Genomic DNA, 20,459 nt, shown 5'->3' on the forward strand with positions numbered 1-20,459 from the left:
TCTGAATAATAGAAAAAATACTAATGAATTGCATTTGATTTATTACAATTCTAATAAATGTTTTTAATCTATTGGCAAAAAAAGAAAAACTAATTTACTAAACCTTTGTTACAGGTATGATGCTAATCTACATGATGCACAAAATGTTGGTATAAAAAAATCAGTTACAACAAACACATCAATGGGATTATCACAATTCCTAATATTTGGAGCATATGCACTGGCATTCTGGTATGGGACAAAGTTAACAGTGGATGAGCCTGAAAACTACACCATAGGAAAAGTCCTAATTGTAAGAGTAAACATCAAAGCACATTTTTATTTTTACTAAAAATAAAAACAGGTGGAAAATCATCAGACCTAGATCACACACTGAAGCTCATTCAGTTGTTAATCGCGCCTATTATTCCATATTTTAAAATCTCAAACCAAATACTTTTATATTTATGTAGCTCTTTTGGAAGATGTTTGCCATAAGACACAGCATAGGTTATTTGAGTTAATAGATAGTTGATTTAGTATTGATGATAACTAATGAATTTATATAACAATCTTTTTATTTAACAAGCAATAATAAAAAAACATAATTTATGTAAGAACTTACCTGATAAATTCATTTCTTTCATATTGGCAAGAGTCCATGAGCTAGTGACGTATGGGATATACATTCCTACCAGTAGGGGCAAAGTTTCCCAAACCTCAAAATGCCTATAAATACACCCCCCACCACACCCACAATTCAGTTTAACGAATAGCCAAGAAGTGGGGTGATAAGAAAGGACCGAAAGCATCAACAAGGAATTGGAATAATTGTGCTTTATACAAAAAAATCATAACCACCACGAAAAGAGTGGGCCTCATGGACTCTTGCCGATATGAAATAAATGAATTTATCAGGTAAGTTCTTTTATAAATTATGTTTTCTTTCATGTAATTGGCAAGAGTCCATGAGCTAGTGACGTATGGGATAGCAAATACCCAAGATGTGGAACTCCACGCAAAAGTCACTAGAGAGGGAGGGATAAAAATAAAGACAGCCACTTCCGCTGAAAAATTAATCCACAACCCAAATCAAAAGTTTTAATCTTTATAATGAAAAAAACTGAAATTATAAGCAGAAGAATCAAACTGAAACAGCTGCCTGAAGTACTTTTCTACCAAAAACTGCTTCTGAAGAAGAGAAAACATCAAAATGGTAGAATTTAGTAAAAGTATGCAAAGAAGACCAAGTCGCTGCTTTGCAAATCTGATCAACAGAAGCTTCATTCTTAAAAGCCCAGGAAGTAGAAACTGACCTTGTAGAATGAGCCATAATCCTCTGAGGCGGGGATTTACCCGACTCCAAATAAGCCTGATGAATCAAAAGCTTTAACCAAGATGCCAAAGAAATGGCAGAAGCCTTCTGACCTTTCCTAGAACCAGAAAAGATAACAAATAGACTAGAAGTCTTTCTGAAATCTTTAGTAGCTTCAACATAATATTTCAAAGCTCTTACCACATCCAAAGAATGTAAAGATCTCTCCAGAGAATTCTTAGGATTAGGACACAACGAAGGTACAACAATTTCTCTACTAATGTTGTTGGAATTCACAACTTTAGGAAAAAGTTTAAATGAAGTCCGCAAAACCGCCTTATCCTGATGAAAAATCAGAAAAGGAGACTCACAAGAAAGAGCAGATAATTCAGAAACTCTTCTAGCTGAAGAGATGGCCAAAAGGAACAATACTTTCCAGGAAAGTAATTTAATGTCCAAAGAATGCATAGGCTCAAACGGAGGAGCCTGTAAAGCCCTCAAAACCAAATTAAGACTCCAAGGAGGAGAAATTGGCTTAATGACAGGCTTGATACGAACCAAAGCCTGAACAAAACAATGAATATCAGGAAGATTAGCAATTTTTCTGTGAAACAGAACAGAAAGAGCAGAGATTAGTCCTTTCAAGGAGCTTGCAGACAAACCCTTATCCAAACCATCCTGAAGAAACTGTAAAATCCTAGGAATTCTAAAAGAATGCCAAGATAATTTATGAGAAGAACACCATGAAATGTAAGTCTTCTAAACTCGATAATAAATCTTTCTAGACACAGATTTGCGAGCCTGCAACATAGTATTAATCACTGAGTCAGAGAAACCTCTATGACTAAGCACTAGGCGTTCAATCTCCATACCTTCAAATTTAATGATTTGAGATCCTGATGGAAAAATGGACCTTGAGATAGAAGGTCTGGCCTTAATGGAAGTGGCCAAGGTTGGCAACTGGACATCCGAACAAGATCCGCATACCAAAACCTGTGTGGCCATGCTGGAGCCACCAGCAGTACAAATGAACGCTCCATTATGATTTTGGAAATCACTCTTTGAAGAAGAACTAGAGGCGGAAAGACATAAGCAGGTCGGTAATTCCAAGGAAGTGACAACGCATCCACTGCTTCCGCCTGAGGATCCCTGGACCTGGACAGATACCTGGGAAGTTTCCTGTTTAGATGAGAAGCCATCAGATCTATTTCTGGAAGCCCCCACATCTGAATCATCTGAAGAAACACATCTGGGTGAAGAGACCATTCTCCCGGATGTAAGGTCTGGCGACTGAGATAATCCGCTTCCCAATTGTCTATACCTGAGATATGGACCGCAGAGATTAGACAGGAACTGGATTCCGCACTTGCAAATATCCGAGATACTTCTTTCATAGCTAGAGGACTGTAAGTCCCACCTTTATGATTGACATACGCCACGGTTGTGACATTGTCTGTCTGAAAACAAATAAACGATTCTTTCTTCAGAAGAGGCCAAAACTGAAGAACTCTGAGAATCGCACGGAGTTCCAAAATATTGATTGGTAATCTCGCCTCTTGAGATTTCCAAACCCCCTGCGCTGTCTGAGATCCCCAGACAGCTCCCCAACCTGAAAGACTCACATCTGTTGTGATCACAGTGCAGGTAGGATGAACAAAAGAAGCCCCCTGAACTAAACAATGGTGATCTAACCACCAAGTCAGAAATAGTCGAATATTGGGATTTAAGGATATTAATTGTGATATCCTTGTATAATCCCTGCACCATTGGCTCAGCATACAAAGCTGAAGCGGTCTCATGTGAAAACGAGCAAAGGGGATCGTGTCCGATTCTGCAGTCATGAGGCCTAAAACCTCCATGCACATAGCTACTGAAGGGAATGATTGAAACGGAAGGTTCCGACAAGCTGAAACCAATTTCAGACATCTTTTGTCTGTTAGAGACAAAGTCATGGATACAGAATCTATTTGGAATCCTAAAAAGGTTACCCATGTCTGAGGAATCAAGGAACTTTTTGGTAAATTGATCCTCCAACCATGTTTTTGAAGAAACAACACTAGTTGATTTGTGTGAGATTCTGCAGAATGTAAAGACTGAGCAAGTACCAAGTTATTGTCCAAATAAGGAAACACCGTAATACCCCGCTCTCTGATTACAGAAAGTAAGGCACCGAGAACCTTTGAAAAGATCCTTGGAGCTGTTGCTAGGCCAAAAGGAAGAGCAACAAACTGTTAATGCTTGTCTAGAAAAGGGAATCTCAGGAACTGATAAAGATCTGGATGAATCGGAATATGAAGATATGCATCCTGTAAGTCTATTGTGGACATATAATGCCCTTGCTGAACAAAAGGCAGAATATCCTTATAGTCACCATTTTGAATGTTGGTATTCTTACATAACAATTCAAAATTTTTAGATCCAGAACAGGTCTGAAAGAATCCTCTTACTTTGGAACAATGAACAGATTTGAATAAAACCCCAGACCCCGTTCCGGAAAGGGAACTGGCACAATTACCCCGAATAACTCCAGGTATGAAACACACTTCAGGAAAGCCTGAGCCTTTACTGGGTTCATTGGAATGCGTGAGAGAAAGAAACTTCTCACAGGCGGTCTTACCTTGAAACTTATTCTGTACCCTTGAGAAACAATGTTCTGGATCCAATGATTTTGGATTGAATTGATCCAAACATCTTTGAAAAACCTCAGTCTGCCCCCTACCAGCTGCGCTGGAATGAGGGCCGCACCTTCATGCAGACTTGGGGGCTGCTTTTGGTTTTCTAAAAGGCTTGGATTTATTCCAGACTGGAGAAGGCTTCCAATTGGAAACTGTTCCTTTAGGGGAAGGGTCAGATTTCTGTTCCTTATTCTGACGAAAGGAACAAAAACGGTTAGGAGCCCTAAATTTACCCTTAGACTTTTTATCCTGAGGAAAAAAGCTCCCTAATTTTTTACCTTGGAAGGAAAGAGATAACAATGTTGACTTAGAAGTCATATCAGCATTCCAAGTTTTAAGCCATAAAGCTGTTCTAGCTAAAATAGCTAAAGACATATACCTGACATCAATTCTAACGATATCAAAAATGGCATCACAAATGAAATTATTAGCATGTTGAATAAGCTTAACAATGCTGTACACATTAGGATCTGGTACTTGTTGCGCTAAAGTTTCCAACCAAAAAGTTGAAGCCGCAGCAACATCAGCCAAAGAAATAGCAGGCCTAAGAAGATGACCTGCACATAAATAAGCCTTCCTTAGATAAGATTCAAGCTTCCTATCTAAAGGATCTTTAAAAGAATTACTATCTGCCGTAGGAATAGTAGTTCGCTTTGCAAGAGTAGAGATAGCCCCATCAACTTTGGGGATCTTTTCCCAAAACTCCAATCTATCAGTTGGCAAAGGGTACAGTTTTTTAAACCTTCAAGAAGGAGTAAATAAAGTACCCACACTATTCCATTCCCTAGAAATTACATCTGAAATAGCATCAGGAACTGGAAAAACCTCTGGAATAACTACATGAGGTTTAAAAACCGAATTTAAACTATTACTAGTTTTAACATCAAGAGGACTAGTCTCCTCCATATCTAATGCAATCAACACCTCTTTTAATAAAGAACGAATATACTCCATTTTAAATAAATATGAAGTTGTCAGTGTCAATATCTGAGGCAGAATCTTCTGAACCAGAGAGATCCTCATCAGAGATAGATAAATCAGAATGCTGTCGGTCATTTAAAAATTCATTGAAATTATGAGAAGTTTTAAAAGACCTTTTACGTTTATTAGAAGGTGGTATAACAGACAAGGCCTTCTGAATAGAATTAGAAACAAATTCTCTCACATTAACAGGAATATCCTGAACATTAGATGTTGAAGGAACAACAACAGGTAATGGATTATTACTAATGGAAATATTGTCTGTTTTAGAAAGTTCATCATGACAACTAACACAAACTATAGCCGGAGGAACAGTTACCACAAGTTTACAACAAATGCACTTAGCTTTGGTAGAACCAACATCAGGCAGCAGAATTCCAGTAGTAGATTCTGAAACAGGGTCAGCATGAGACATCTTGCAATATGTAATAGAAAAAGCAACATATAAAGCAAAATTATCAATTTCCTTGACAGATTCAGGAATGGGAAAAAATGCAAAGAGAATAAGCCTCTGGAAACCAGAAGCAAAAAGAAATAATGACTTAAATAATGTCAAAATCTGGCGCCAAAAACGTCTGCAACAAACACGAGCGTCATAGATGACGCATCTACGTGAAAACTCTCAGCGCCGACTAAGATGCCAGAAATTACGACATAACATCAACAAACGTAATTCTCGCACCAAAAAAGCCTTGCGCCAAAAATGACGCAATAAATTATAGCATTTAGCGCTCCCGCAAGCCTAACAGCCCGCAATTTAGAAGAAAGTCAATTGAAAAATTTCAGGTAAGAAATATATATATTTTTTTTAATTTTTTTATTTATGCATTTCCCAAAAATGAAACTGACAGTTTGCAAGAAGGAAATATACTGTACTGATCAACCTGAATCATGGCAAATATAAGTATAAAACATATATTTAGAACTTTACATATAAAGTGCCAAACCATAGATGAGAGTGTCATAAATAAAAGGAAACATACTTACCAAAAGACACTCATCTACATAAAGTAGATAGCCAAACCAGTACTGAAACGAGAATCAGTAGAGGTAATGGTATATAAGAGTATATAGTCGATCTGAAAAGGGAGGTAGGAGAAGAATCTCAACGACCAATAACAGAGAACCTAAGAAATAGATCCCAGATAGGATGACCATTGTATTCAAAAGGTAATACTCCCTTCACATCTCTCTGTCATTCACTTCACTCTGAGAGGAACCGGGCTTCAGCATGCTGAAAAGCGCATATCAAAGTAGAAATCTAGCACAAACTTACTTCACCACCTCTATAGGAGGCAAAGTTTGTAAAACTGAATTGTGGTGTGGTGGGGGGTGTATTTATAGGCATTTTGAGGTTTAGGAAACTTTGCCCCTCCTGGTAAGAATGTATATCCCATATGTCACTAGCTCATGGACTCTTGCCAATTACATGAAAGAATTAATGTGTGCAATAATTTTATATTTTTTTTAATAATTTTATAATTAACAACTACTTTTATAACTATACAACATAAAGACCCTTAGTTACAATCATAACTGACCATTGATGAACACATTTTAGTTTTGTATAGAATAGTTTAAAATGTGATTAGAACAAAATTACTTTTGTATTAAACCAGAAAAATGTTATTTATTAAAGGGACAGTCTACACCAGAATTTTTATTGTTTAAAAAGATAGATAATCCCTTTATTACCCATCCCCCAGTTTTGCATTACCAGCACTGTTATATTAATATATGTTTTACCTCTTTGATTAGCTTGTATCTAAGCCTCTGCAGTCTGCCCCTTTATCTCAGTGCTTTTGACAGACATACAGTTTAGCCAATCAGTGCAGACTCCTAAATAACTCCACGGAGTGAGCACACTGTTATCTATATGACACATGTGAACCGTTTTCAATGGTTTAGAAATCAGTTTGAGCCTAGCTAGGTTTAGCTTTTCAAAAATACCACCAAGGGAACAAAGCAAATTTAATGATAAAAGTCAACTGGAAAGTTGTTTAAAATCGCATACCCTATCTGAATCGTGAAAGTTTAATTTTGACTAGACTATCCCTTTAACATGTAAACTGAGCATGGGCAAAAATAAAAGCCATCGGATCAGCCAATATATTCTATGCAAATCGAGCCAAAATGAAGTGTTTAACTTGTCACAGCTGTTAGATTGCTAAATCATAAACTAATAACTAGAACAAGGCATGATTTGTTTTTGTTGGCTTAGAATGCCATTAGTACACACATCAACTGCCCTGGATCTTGCTGGAGTCGATGGTTGGGACGTCTGCTCACACTCAGCTTTCCCCGGATGCCCTTGTTTCCTTCTTTGCTTGCAAACAAAGTTTTTTTTCCCTGCTGTTATGAGTTTTATACAATTTATAAAAATATTTTTTGTAACTATGCCACCTGTTTATTCCTTTGAGTTGAGCCAGCATTATACTCCTAGTCCTGGTGAATTTGATACCAACATATCCAGAGTTGTTTTCTGGCTCTATCCAGAAAATGCTGACTCTGCTTAACCCCACCCAGGACACAACTTGTCACAACCTTTCTGCCATGTTTACCCAAAAAGACACAAATGGGCATTGCCCACAAGTCCCCCTATCATTCCGTTCCTGAAAAGTCTCCAGAATATCTTGAGAAGTATGCATAAGTAAGGGTACTAAATGCAAAGTATCTGACTGGTTCCTGTGAGAAATAGTGAAAAATAATAAATTAAAAGCAATACAATAACTTGGGGTTCTTACCTTTTCAGGTGTTTTTTGCTGTGTTGGTCGGCACATTCTCAGTTGGCCAAGCTTCCCCAAATATTGAAAGCATTGCCATTGCTAGAGGAGCTGCCTTTGAAGTATACAAAATCATAATGAAGGTAAATGGTCCCAGCTTATAATTACACAGTGCGCATGAATAAGCTGTTCTGTAATGTTATAATTAGTAAGCCTATAAATAAGAATGATGTAATTAGGCATGGAAAAAATATTAGTCCATTATTAGTAATGTTATAAAGAATTATTTAACTGAAGATTAGTAAATATATGGAATATATCTCCCAAAGTGATTATTATCTCACTTAATTTGTAATTTTATGCTTCCAGTCTCGTCCAATAGATAGCAGTTCAAGGAAAGGACACAAGCCGAACAGATTAATTGGACACATAGAATTTAAAAACATCCACTTTGCATACCCCAGTCGCCCAGATATAACTGTATGTATTTTCTGTATTTTTATAAAGAAAAATAAATGTAATTTAAATAGCATCTGGTTTTGTGAAAAATGTAAATGTAAGTGTTCTAAGGGACTTTTTATATTATTTGTTATGGAAGTTTGAGTAATGTATGTAATGTACCTTTGTATAGCCTGTCATGTTAGCTCTTGTACTGTTTGCGCCCTTATAAATGTAATGCATATTTGTATATAACTGCATAAATTGTTGGTGCTTTATAAATAACCAAAATCAACAATAATAATTATATTTTTAGGTTTTAAATGGTCTGAACTTGAAGGTAGAAGCTGGAAAGACTATAGCACTTGTTGGCATGAGTGGATGTGGAAAGAGTACTACAATTCAATTACTCCAGAGGTTCTATGATCCACTTTGTGGGGAGGTAGGATTTTTTATGCAAGGTATTTTAACTACAAGTTTATTTTAATAAAATTTCTGATCTGGGTAACCACTGTCATATCTAAGAGGTGTATAGGGAGACAAGGTGAGAGTGAAAGACAAAACAAAGAACCTGGAATAAGAAGAGTGAAAAAAGGGAGATAGAGAACACATTAGACAAAAAGGTTAATCTTGATATTAAATGTGAACCTCCAACAAATTATTTTTGCTAGAATTCACCCACTGTTATTTTATTCAGCTTGCAATGGTTTTATCAAACTTGTCAAAATAATTCATTATAAGCATATTAATAAAACACTGAAATAAAAAGTATTGTACATTATATTTTTTATCACATGCTGCCATCTAGATTATTGAAGGATTTTGTTTTCATTGCGTTATTTTCTATTTCAATCTACTTGTTTAGATTATGTTGGATGGCCATGATTTGCGTACACTCAACGTAAAATGGTTGAGAGAAAATATTGGTGTGGTTAGTCAAGAACCAGTTTTGTTTGGGACAACAATTAGTGAAAATATCCGCTATGGAAGAGAGGATGTAACTGATGAAGAAATTGAACAAGCATCAAAAGAAGCCAATGCCTTTGATTTCATATCAAAACTTCCTGATGCAAGTAGCTTTTAATATAATTTGAAATAGCTAATATGAAAAGAACACCATGTATATATATATATATATATATATATATATATATATATATATATATATATATATATATATATATAGTATATACTTGTTTGTTTGTTTTTTAAATTATATTCTGGAATTTAACACAATGGTAGGATATATATTTTTTTATGTAATATTTTCTATTCAGCAATTTAACACAATGGTAGGAGAACGAGGAGCTCAGCTAAGTGGAGGTCAAAAGCAGAGGATAGCCATAGCCCGAGCCCTTGTACGGAATCCAAAGATTCTTCTCCTTGATGAAGCAACATCAGCTCTGGATACACAAAGTGAAGCCATAGTTCAAGCTGCCCTAGATAAGGTGAAAATTGTTTTATAAAATGTTTTGATAATCTGGCATGAAAACTAGTCTAGGATTTTTATAATACTGACTTTTATTAGTTTATTAGTCTAAATGATATTGTTTGATGCAAATGAACAGTAAGAGATAGGTGGAAAAGGACAAGAAAATATACAATAACCCTCCCTTCTTGTACTATAAAATAAATAGTGAGAGGCCATAAATTACATCCCTTATACATACATATTAAGCAGTAACTTTTTATCTAACACTTATTATTATACATGTAAGGGTGATAATTATTTTCTGGGGGACTTGTCATTGCTGTGTTCTGCCTAGAAACTAATTGCTCAACTGTTAATTGGAGATAGTGTTGAATATGCCTATTTGATTGTGTTTTCTTTTCTTTCTCAAGGCAAGAACAGGCCGTACCACTATTGTAGTAGCTCATAGACTTTCTACAATAAGAACAGCAGATGTCATTGCTGGTGTTCAGGATGGAATTCTTGCAGAGGAAGGATCGCATGATGAGCTTATGAATAAGCAAGGGATTTACTATAGTCTTGTGATGCAGCAGGTAATGGTAAACAAACAGTAAAACTGATTATTATTCAAATGTTAAATCTTTTTATTGCATAAAATATGTATGTTTTCACTTAAATTAATGAAGGATTTTGTTTGGGAAATTGTAGAGGGTATCTAGATTTGGTATAAGAGTAAGATGGAAAATGCCACATGCTGAGATTATTTGTAATTATTTGCAAAAAAATGTTTTTTTCTTTTCACAAGATAGCTTCTACTTTTCAAACTATTCGAATGAAAACCAGTCTTGAAAATTCCTAGTTTTGGGGCAATTTAAAGGGACATTAAGGTCAAAATTAAAATTTCGTGATTCAGATAAAGCATGCAATTTAAAAACTTTCCATTATATTTCCATTATCACAATGTGCACATTACTTTTGTATGCACACTTTCTGAGACTCCAGCTCCTACTGAGCATGTGCAAAAGTGCACAGTATATACGTATATGCATTATGTGATTGACTAATGGCAATCACATGATACAGGGAAGAAAACAATGGATTCACTTTAACATTTGATAGAAAATATTCTACTTATTATTGTTTATTTTGTCAATTCTACTGTAAATAGTGGTTATTTAAGGTAGAAAAATCCCAACCCACCCCATCTATATAAACTGATAAATTTATATAACAAGTTTGGAAACACCATTGATAATCTGTACACATAACAAAATAAATGTGAAAATATCTAATTTATGACAATTACTCAATGTTTGTAAACGAGTATTTTCATAAGTAAACAAGATTTTGGACAGTATTTTCATTATTTAGAAATATAAAACAAAATTAAGAAATAATTTGTTTATATTCTAACTGCAGTTTTCCTATGTTCTCCAATTTGTAAATTATCTGTTATATGACATTTCTTCTCCTGGTGAGAACAATATTTTTATGAACTTCATGAAAAGACAGATAAAGCCAGCAACTATATTGTTAATTTATCTGGTCATAATAAAAATAAAGCATATTGTAGTAGAGGGGAACTGAAAGTCCATAGGAAGATGGTTTATTTTGCAAGACATAGAGCAATGTTAAACATTAGTTGGAATGATTCCCATATACTTATTTGGTCTCTTTATGGTCAATAGTTTCAATGTTGTTCTACAGTGTGTCCATTCGATAAAGCCTGGATAGACAATGGAGATTTATTGAATCAATGCATATTTTAACATAAGATCTAGGCAGCTTAGGGAGGTGAAGGAATCTGTTACAGAAAATATCCCACTGATGTAGACATATACCTAACTGAGGTGAAAAATCATTACCCTTCTTCAAATGAGGAGTTCATGCCCCTCAGATGATTGCCACACATTAGTGTGTTCAGAGCTCACTCTAAAATGGAGCCTGTCACCCCTATATAAGCAATAATATGGGCAAGTGATCATTCAATTAAAAGAAGGGTCACATGTTTCGAAGTAATATGTATACTGATCATGTAATGTGTATATAAAACACAATGATAGCCTGTGATATAATCAGTCTTTTACTCTTACAATACTATGAGGGATGATTGACCCTTTATGTACAAAAAGGTAATTATCTTAATTAATTTTACTGGACCCGTGTCAATCCAGCTGTCAGGTGACAAATGACAAATATATCAGATCATTGGCCCAGCTTAGGGGGTCTGGCAACATAAAAAAAAACACTTATCACTCCCTCCCAAACAGAAATGTATCATTACACCCCTCATTTGAAAGAAATGTGCTCCCCCCATTCAGATAGGTAGTTTCAAGTCATTTTAGATGTAAAGTAATTTTTATAGTAAATACGATCACCAGCAACCATAAGCTTTTTTTTTTCCAGTTGAAGTAATTTAATTCCTAAAAGGTTATGTAAATTCAAACATTGCATCGGATTAGTTATTTATTGAGAATAACAACTCATGAAACATAAAAGCTTTAAGTTTGTAAATGACACTGATACAGAGTGAATGACACTAATAGAAGTAAGACTATCATCAATACTATATATATTATTTAACACAAAGGTATCGGATTACACATTTTATATCAAGAATTTATTTAGTGGGAACCAAAAAGTGCAAGTTAAAGGAGCAAAAAAACAGCATTTTTCTTTTATAATTCAGATGAAGCATACAATCTTAAACAACTTTCCAATTTACTTCTCTTATCAAGTTTGCTTCATTTTCTTGGTATCCATTGTTGAAGGTGCAGCATTACTAGGATCTAGTTGAACACATTGGGTAAACCATTGAGAAGAGGCATATGGGCATAGCCACCACTTTTAGTAGTAGTGTATTGCTGTTCCTGAGGCTACCTAGGTATACTTTTCAACAAAGGATACCTATTGAAATAAAGCAAATAAGATAATAAAAGTAAATTGTAAAGTTGTTTAAAATTGAACTATCTGTTTTAATCATGAACGTTTTAATTCTGACTTTACTGTTTTGTTCTTATGTGGACCATTTTCTTTCAATGTTTTAACAAATGCATATTTTAAGGGGAATAAAAAAGCAACAACAAAAATAATATACACTAATGTCTTTGAACATTTTATCATTGCACAGTTGATTGCAGGGGTTAAACATAAAGTAAAAGTTAGCTCCAGGGGCCTGTTGATATAAAGCTTTCTGCTGAGATGAGATGATATAAAATGATCTTCAAGCACTGCAAAATCCCTCATAAGATTCTAAAAAAACATAATTTATGTAAGAACTTACCTGATAAATTAATTTCTTTCATATTGGCAAGAATCCATGAGCTAGTGACGTATGGGAAGTACAATCCTACCAGGAGGGGCAAAGTTTCCCAAACCTCAAAATGCCTATAAATACACCCCTAACCACATCCACAATTCAGTTTAACGAATAGCCAAGTAGTGGGGTAAAAAAGAAAGGAGTAAAAAGCATCAACAAAGGAATTTGGAAATAATTGTGCTTCATACAAAAAAAATCATAACCACTATAAAAATGGTGGGTCTCATGGACTCTTGCCAATATGAAAGAAATTAATTTATCAGGTAAGTTCTTACATAAATTATGTTTTCTTTCATGTAATTGGCAAGAGTCCATGAGCTAGTGATGTATGGGATAGAAATACCCAAGATGTGGAACTCCACACAAGAGTCACTAGAGAGGGAGGGATAAAATAACAGCCATTTTCCACTGAGAAAATTAAATCCACAACCAAAAAAATGAAAAGAAAAAAACTTAAAACATAAGCAGAGGAATCAAACTGAAACAGCTGCCTGAAGAACTTTTCTACCAAAAACTGCTTCCAAAGAAGCAAATACATCAAAACGGTAGAATTTAGTAAATGTATGCAAAGAAGACCAAGTTGCTGCTTTGCAAATCGGATCAAATGAAGCTTCATTCTTAAAAGCCCACAATGTGGAGACCGATCTAGTAGAATGAGCTGTAATTATGAGGCGGGGTCTGACCTGACTTCAAATAAGCCTGATGAATCAAAAGCTTTAACCAAGATGCCAAGGAAATGGCAGAAGCCTTCTGACCTTTCCTAGAACCAGAAAAGATAACAAATAGACTAGAAGTCTTCCTGAAATCTTTAGTAGCTTCAACATAATATTTCAAAGCTCTTACCACATCCAAAGAATGCAAGGATTTCTCCAAAGAATTCATAGGATTAGGACACAAAGAAGGGACCACAATTTCTCTATTGATGTTCTTAGAATTTACAACCTTAAAGGATTACTTTCTGTTATAATTTTGTAGCTAAACAACTAACATATTAAAGTTAATAAACATTAATTAAAACCTACTGACCTATATTTTCTCCAAAACGAAGTTTCATAACGTTCTAAAAGTTATATATTTTATTCGCCGATGATGTCAAGTTATCCTGCCCACTATTTTCATCACTGCTTGTTCAAAATACTTAAACCAATAACTTTGTGTTTAAAGCGCCATTTTGAAACCTAGGTATTGTAAACGGATTGGTACAGAGCAAAGGATACCCACGGAGTGGGTTTGAAAAACAATTACATTTGCAGACAAGATTTCTGATATACGGTAGAGATATGTTAATGAAATGATATCGATAAAAAGCGTATTTGGGGTAGTTAGTTAGTAACAGGCATAGAAAATATTTCCTTACAGTGGCCCTTTAAGTAAGAATTTAAATGAAGTCCGCAAAACTGCCTTATCCTGATGGAAAATAATAAAAAGAGATTCACAAGAAAGAGCAGATAATTCAGAAACTCTTCTAGCAGAAGATATGGCCAAAAGGAACAACACTTTCCAAGAAAGTAGTTTAATGTCCAAAGAATGCATAGGCTCAAAAGGAGGAGCCTGTAAAACCAAATTAAGACTCCAAGGAGGAGAGATTGATTTAATGACAGGCTTGATATGGACCAAAGTCTGTACAAAACAGTGAACATCAGGAAGCTTAGCAATCTTTCTGTGAAATAAAATAGAAAGAGCAGAGATTTTCCCCTTTAAGGAACTTGCAGACAAACCTTTATCCAAACCATCCTGAAGAAACTGTAACATTCTAGGAATTTTACATGAATGCCAGGAGAATTTATGAGAAGAACACCATGAAATGTAAGTATTCCAAACTCGATAATACATCTTCCTAGAAACAGATTTTAGAGCCTGTACCATAGTATTAATCACTGAGTCAGAGAAACCTCTATGACTAAGCACTAGGCGTTCAATTTCCATACCTTCAAATTTAATGATTTGAGATCCTGATGGAAAAATGGACCTTGAGACAGAAGGTCTAGCCTTAATGGAAGTGGCAAAGGTTGGCAGCTGGACATCTGAACAAGATCCGCATACCAAAACCTGTGAGGCCATGCTGGAGCTACCAGCAACACAAGCGATTGTCCCATGATGATTTTGGAAATCACTTTTGGAAGAAGAACTAGAGGCGGGAATATATAAGCAGGTTAGTAACACCAAGGAACAGCTAACGCATCCACTGCTTCCGCCTTAGGATCCCTGGACCTGGACAGGTACCTTGCAAGTTTCTTGTTTAGATGGGAAGCCATCAGATCTATTTCTGGAAGACCCCACATCAGAAAAATCTGAGAAAGCACATCTGGATGGAGCGACCACTCCCCTAGATGTAAAATCTGACGGCTCAGATAATCCGCTTCCCAATTGTCTATACCTTCGATATGAACCACGGAAATTAGACAGGAGCTAGATTCCACCCAAGCAAGTATCCAAGATACTTCTTTCATGGCTTGGGGACTGCAAGTCCCACCCTGATGATTGACATATGCCACTATTGTGATATTGTCTGTCTGAAAAAAAATGAACGGTTCTCTCTTCAACAGAGGCCACACCTGAAGAGCCATGAAGATAGCACAGAGTTCTAAAATATTGATTGGTAACCTCACCTCTTGAGGTTTCTAAACCCCCTGTGCTGTCAGAGATCCCCAGACAGCTCCCCAACCTGAAAAACTTGCATCTGTTGTGATCACAGTCCAGGTTGGATGAAAAAAAAGAGGCCCCTTGAACTATAAGATGGTGATCTAACCACCAAGTCAGAGAGAGTCGAACATTGGGATTTAAGGATTTTAATTGTGATATCTTTGTATAATCCCTGCACCATTGGTTCAGCATACAAAGCTGGAGAGGTCTCATATGAAAACGAGCAAAGGGGATTGCATCCGATGCTGCAGTCCTGAAACCTAAAACTTCCATACACATAACCACTTAAGCGAATAACTGAGACTGAAGGTTCCGACAAGCTGAAACCAATTTTAATAGTCTCTTGTCTGTTAGATTCAGTGTCCATGACTCTGTCTCTATCTGGAAACCTAAAAAGGTGACCCTTGTCTGAGGAATCAAAGAACATTTTAGTAAATTGATCCTCCAACTATGTCTTTGAAGAAACAACACTAGTTGATTCATGTGAGATTCTGCAGAATGTAAAGACTGAGCTAGTAGCAAGATATCGTCCAAATAAGGAAATACCGCAATACCCCGTTCTCTGATTACAGAGAGTAGGGCACCGAGAACCTTCAAAAAGATTCTTGGAGCTGTTGCTAGGCCAAACAGAAGAGCGAAAAATTGGTAATGCTTGTCTAGAAAAGAGAATCTCAGAAACTGATAATGGTCTGGATGAATCGGAATATGCAGATAAGCATCCTGTAAGTCTATTGTGGACATATAATGCCCTTGCTGAACAAAAGGCAGAATAGTCCTTATAGTCACCATTTTGAAAGTTGGCACTCTTACATAACGATTCAAAATTTTCAGATCCCGAACTGGCCTGAAATAATTTTCTTTCTTTTCTGAACTCCGCCGCACCATCAACTGCTCAATCAAAACCGGCACCTTCCCGGATATCTGGAAGCACGCGGAACTGAAACCACTGCTGAAGAAACCCTCGGCAGACCCCACGGACCCGAATAACTACCCTCCATCTCTCTACTCCCCTTCCCGGCCAAAGTCATGGAGAAGTCCATCAACTTGCAACTTATTGACCACATTGAGGCCAACCACATCCTGGACCACTCCCAATCCGGTTTCAGAAGCAACCACACATTCACGCCATGCTCGACCGAGGAGAAACCGCCACCCTCATCCTCCTAGACCTCTCAGCAGCTTTCAACACTGTCGACCACAACACCCTCTGCACCCGCCTACACGATGCCGGCATCCGCAGCAAAGCCCTGGAATGGATCACCTCCTTCCTCACGGGCAGGACCCAGAAAGTCAGACTCCCGCCTTTCTCCTCCAAACCCACACCAGTCAACTGCGGTGTACCGCAAGGCTCTTCGCTGAGCCCCACCCTCTTCAACATCTACATGGCCCCTCTTGCCGCCATCGTCCGACACCACGACCTCAACATCGTCTTCTATGCCGACGACACCCAGTTAATCATCTCACTCACCCGAGATGCCACCACCGCAAAAAAGAACGTCCACTAAGGCCTGACAGCAGTTACCGCCTGGATGAAGGACAACCGTCTCAAACTGAACACAGACAAAACCGAAGTCCTCCTCCTCGGACCCAATAAATCCGCATGGGACAACTCCTGGTGGCCCACAGCCCTCGGTCACCCTCCAACCCCAACCGACCATGCACGAAATCTAGGCTTCATCCTGGACTCCTCATTCTCCATAGACCGAAAAATCAATGCCATCACCTCAACATGCTTCCACATTCTCCACCTGCTACGAAAAATCTTCAGGTGGATCCCTACTGAAACCAAGAAAACAGTCACCCACGCCCTCGTAAGCAGCCGCTTAGACTACGGCAATGCACTCTGCCGGCTCCACCATCAAACTCCAAAAGAGACTCCAACGTATCCAGAACGCCTCAGCCAGACTCATCCTTGACATCCCCCTCCAATGCCACATCACCGAACACCTAAGGAACCTTCACTGGCTCCCCATCAACAAGAGAATCACCTTCAAGCTCCTTACCCATGCATTCAAGGCCCTACACAACATCGGACCTGAATACCTCAACCACTGTATACATTTCTACACCCCCGCCAGACAACTCCGATCGGCCGACCAAGCTCTCACAGTCATCCCCCGCATCAGCAAATCCACAGCGGGTGGAAGATCCTTCTCCCACATGGCGGCTAAGACATGGAACACCCTCCTGCTTCACCTCAGACAATCCACCTCCCTTACAAAGTTCAGAAAGGACCTCAAAACCTGGCTCTTCAACTGAATGCCCTGCTCTTCCCCCCCCCCCCTTTCTCCTATCCTCTATCCCCTTTCCCTTAGCGCCTTGAGACCCTCACAGGTGATTAGTTTGTGCTCTATAAGTACCCAATAGATAGATAGATATATAATCAAATAAAATGATTAGCATGTTTAAGCAAGCGAACAATGCTAGACAAATCAGGATCTGTTTCCTGTTGCGCTAAACTTTCTAACCAAAAAGTTGATGCAGCTGCAACATCAGCCATAGAAATGACAGGCCTGAGGAGATGACCAGAATATAAATAAGCTTTTCTTAGATAAGATTCAAGTTTTCTATCTAAAAGGTCTTTAAAAGAAGTACTATCTTCCATAGTATTAGTAGTACGTTTAGCAAGAGTAGAAATAGCCCCATCAACTTTGGGGATCTTTTCCCAAAACTCCAATCTAACTGCTGGCAAAGGATACAATATTTTAAACCTTGAAGAAGGAATAAAATAAGTAACAGGCCTATTCCATTCCTTAAAAATCAAATCAGAAATAGCATCAGGAACTAGAAAAACCTCAGGAGTAACCACAGGAGGTTTATAAACAGAATTTAAATGTTTACTAGTTTTAATATCAAGAGGACTAGTTTCCACAATATCCAAAGCAATCAATACTTCTTTTAACAAGGAATGAATATACTCCATTTTAAATAAATAAGTAGATTTGTCAGTGTCAATATCTGAGGTAGGATCTTCTGAATCAGATAGATCCTCGTCAGATGAGGATAATTCAGTATGTTGTCGGTCATTAGAAATTTCATCAACTTTATGAGAAGTTTTAAAAGACCTTTTACATTTATTAGAAGGCGGGATGGCAGACAAAGCCTTCTGAATCGCATCAGCAATAAAATCTTTTATATTCACAGGTATATCTTGTACATTAGATGTTGAAGGAACAACAGGCATAGTACTATTACTGATGGACACATTCTCTGCATGTAAAAGCTTATCATCACAACTATTTCATACCACACCTGGAGATAATGAGGCCTATTTAACAAATGTCTGTTGGACCTGATCCGACAGTGCGGATCAGGTCCGACAGACATCGCTGAATGCGGAGAGCAATATGCTCTCCGTATTTAGCATTGCACCAGCAGCTAACAAGAGCTGCTGGTGCCACCAGCAGGGAGGTGTCAATCAACCCGATTGTACAGGAGGCTCGCCAGAAACACAGGCCCACAAGCTCCAATCGGAGCTTGATAAATGGGCCCCATAATCTCCACAAATTTACAACAAAATGCACTTAGCTTTGGTAGAACTGTTATCAGGCAAGAGGGTTCCAACAGTGGTTTCTGAGACAGGATCAAATTGAGACATCTTGCAAATGTAAGAGAAAAACAACATATAAAGCAAAATTATCAATTTCCTTATATGGCAGTTTCAGGAATGGGAAAAAAATGCAAACAGCATAGCCCTCTAACATAGAAAAAGGCAAGAGGCCCATAGGAATGGGGCTTTAAATAATGAAATTATTTGGCGCCAAGTATGACGCACAACGTAACTGAAATTTTTTTGGCGCTAACAACATCCGGAAATGACACACTCGCATCATTGATGATGCATCCTTGTGCAAGGAACTCTGCATCAACTAAGACGCCAGAAATGACGAATTTGCGTCATCGGACGTAACTGCGCACCAAAATATTCTTGTGCCAAGAATGACGCAATAAACTTTGGCATTTTGCGCCCTCTCAAGCCTAATTTTGCCCTCAAAATTTAAAGAAAAACAGTCAATAGAAAAAAGACTATACCCCAGGTAAGAAAAAATATTTTCCTAAATATGCTTTTCCCAAATATGAAACTGGCAAAAATGGCCAATTAATTTTTTATGTACAAAACATATATTTAGAACTTTATATTAATACATAAAGTGCCAAACCATAGCTGTGAGTGGCTTAAGTAATGAAAACATACTTACCGAAAGACACCCATCCACATATAGCAGATAGCCAAACCAGTACTGAAACAGTTATCAGCAGAGGTAATGGAATATGAGAGTATATCATCAATCTGAATAAGGGAGGAAGGAGATGAATCTCTACGACCGATAACAGAGAACCTATGAAATAGATCTCCCGTGAGGAAAACCATTGCATTCAATAGGTGATACTCTCTTCACAACCCTCTGACATTCGCTGTACTCTGAGAGGAACCGGGCTTCATAATGATGAGAAGCGCATATCAACGTAGAATATAAGCACAGATTTACTTCACCACCTCCATAGGAGGCAAAGTTTGTAAAACTGAATTGTGGGTGGGCTGAGGGGTGTATTTATAGGCATTTTGAGATTTGGGAAACTTTGCCCCTCCTGGTAGGATTGTATATCCCATACGTCACTAGCTCATGGACTCTTGCCAATTACATGAAAGAAAAGCAGATTTTGCTATACTTCTCCAAAGGACATTCCCTGCCTTTCTGGATGCGAAGAAGAGACAAGTCCAGTGCAATATAGCACTGCATGACATGACAGTTCTTCTGTATATACACTTTGCATTTTATATTACAAAAGACTTCAGATTATGTAATTTACTTTTTTTCCCAAAATGCTTTATTGAAAATTATAACGATAAAATCAATAAAAGGTGGTTACATATGCAACGAGTCTCTATTGTTTTAGGAACATAGAAAATAACAATTTTCTTCTTACATGAATTACATGAGGTAGGTTACTAAAAAAAGTTTGGTTGCTAAAT

General features: G+C 37.2%; 1 protein-coding gene across 1 annotated transcript in view; it reads left to right on the forward strand.

Annotated features, from left to right (window-relative positions):
• Positions 1–20,459, forward strand: part of LOC128661474 (ATP-dependent translocase ABCB1-like) — a 261,506-nt gene that overhangs the window by 114,271 nt on the left and 126,776 nt on the right. The window contains exons 9-15 of the mRNA XM_053715723.1: positions 115–292; positions 7,703–7,816; positions 8,043–8,153; positions 8,428–8,553; positions 8,977–9,180; positions 9,389–9,559; positions 9,954–10,115. Coding sequence (XP_053571698.1) covers positions 115–292; positions 7,703–7,816; positions 8,043–8,153; positions 8,428–8,553; positions 8,977–9,180; positions 9,389–9,559; positions 9,954–10,115 — 1,066 coding nt within the window. The remainder of the gene's footprint in view (positions 1–114; positions 293–7,702; positions 7,817–8,042; positions 8,154–8,427; positions 8,554–8,976; positions 9,181–9,388; positions 9,560–9,953; positions 10,116–20,459) is intronic.

Source organism: Bombina bombina, chromosome 5 (genome assembly GCF_027579735.1).
Source record: "Bombina bombina isolate aBomBom1 chromosome 5, aBomBom1.pri, whole genome shotgun sequence".
In the NCBI taxonomy this organism is placed as follows: Eukaryota; Metazoa; Chordata; class Amphibia; order Anura; family Bombinatoridae; genus Bombina; species Bombina bombina.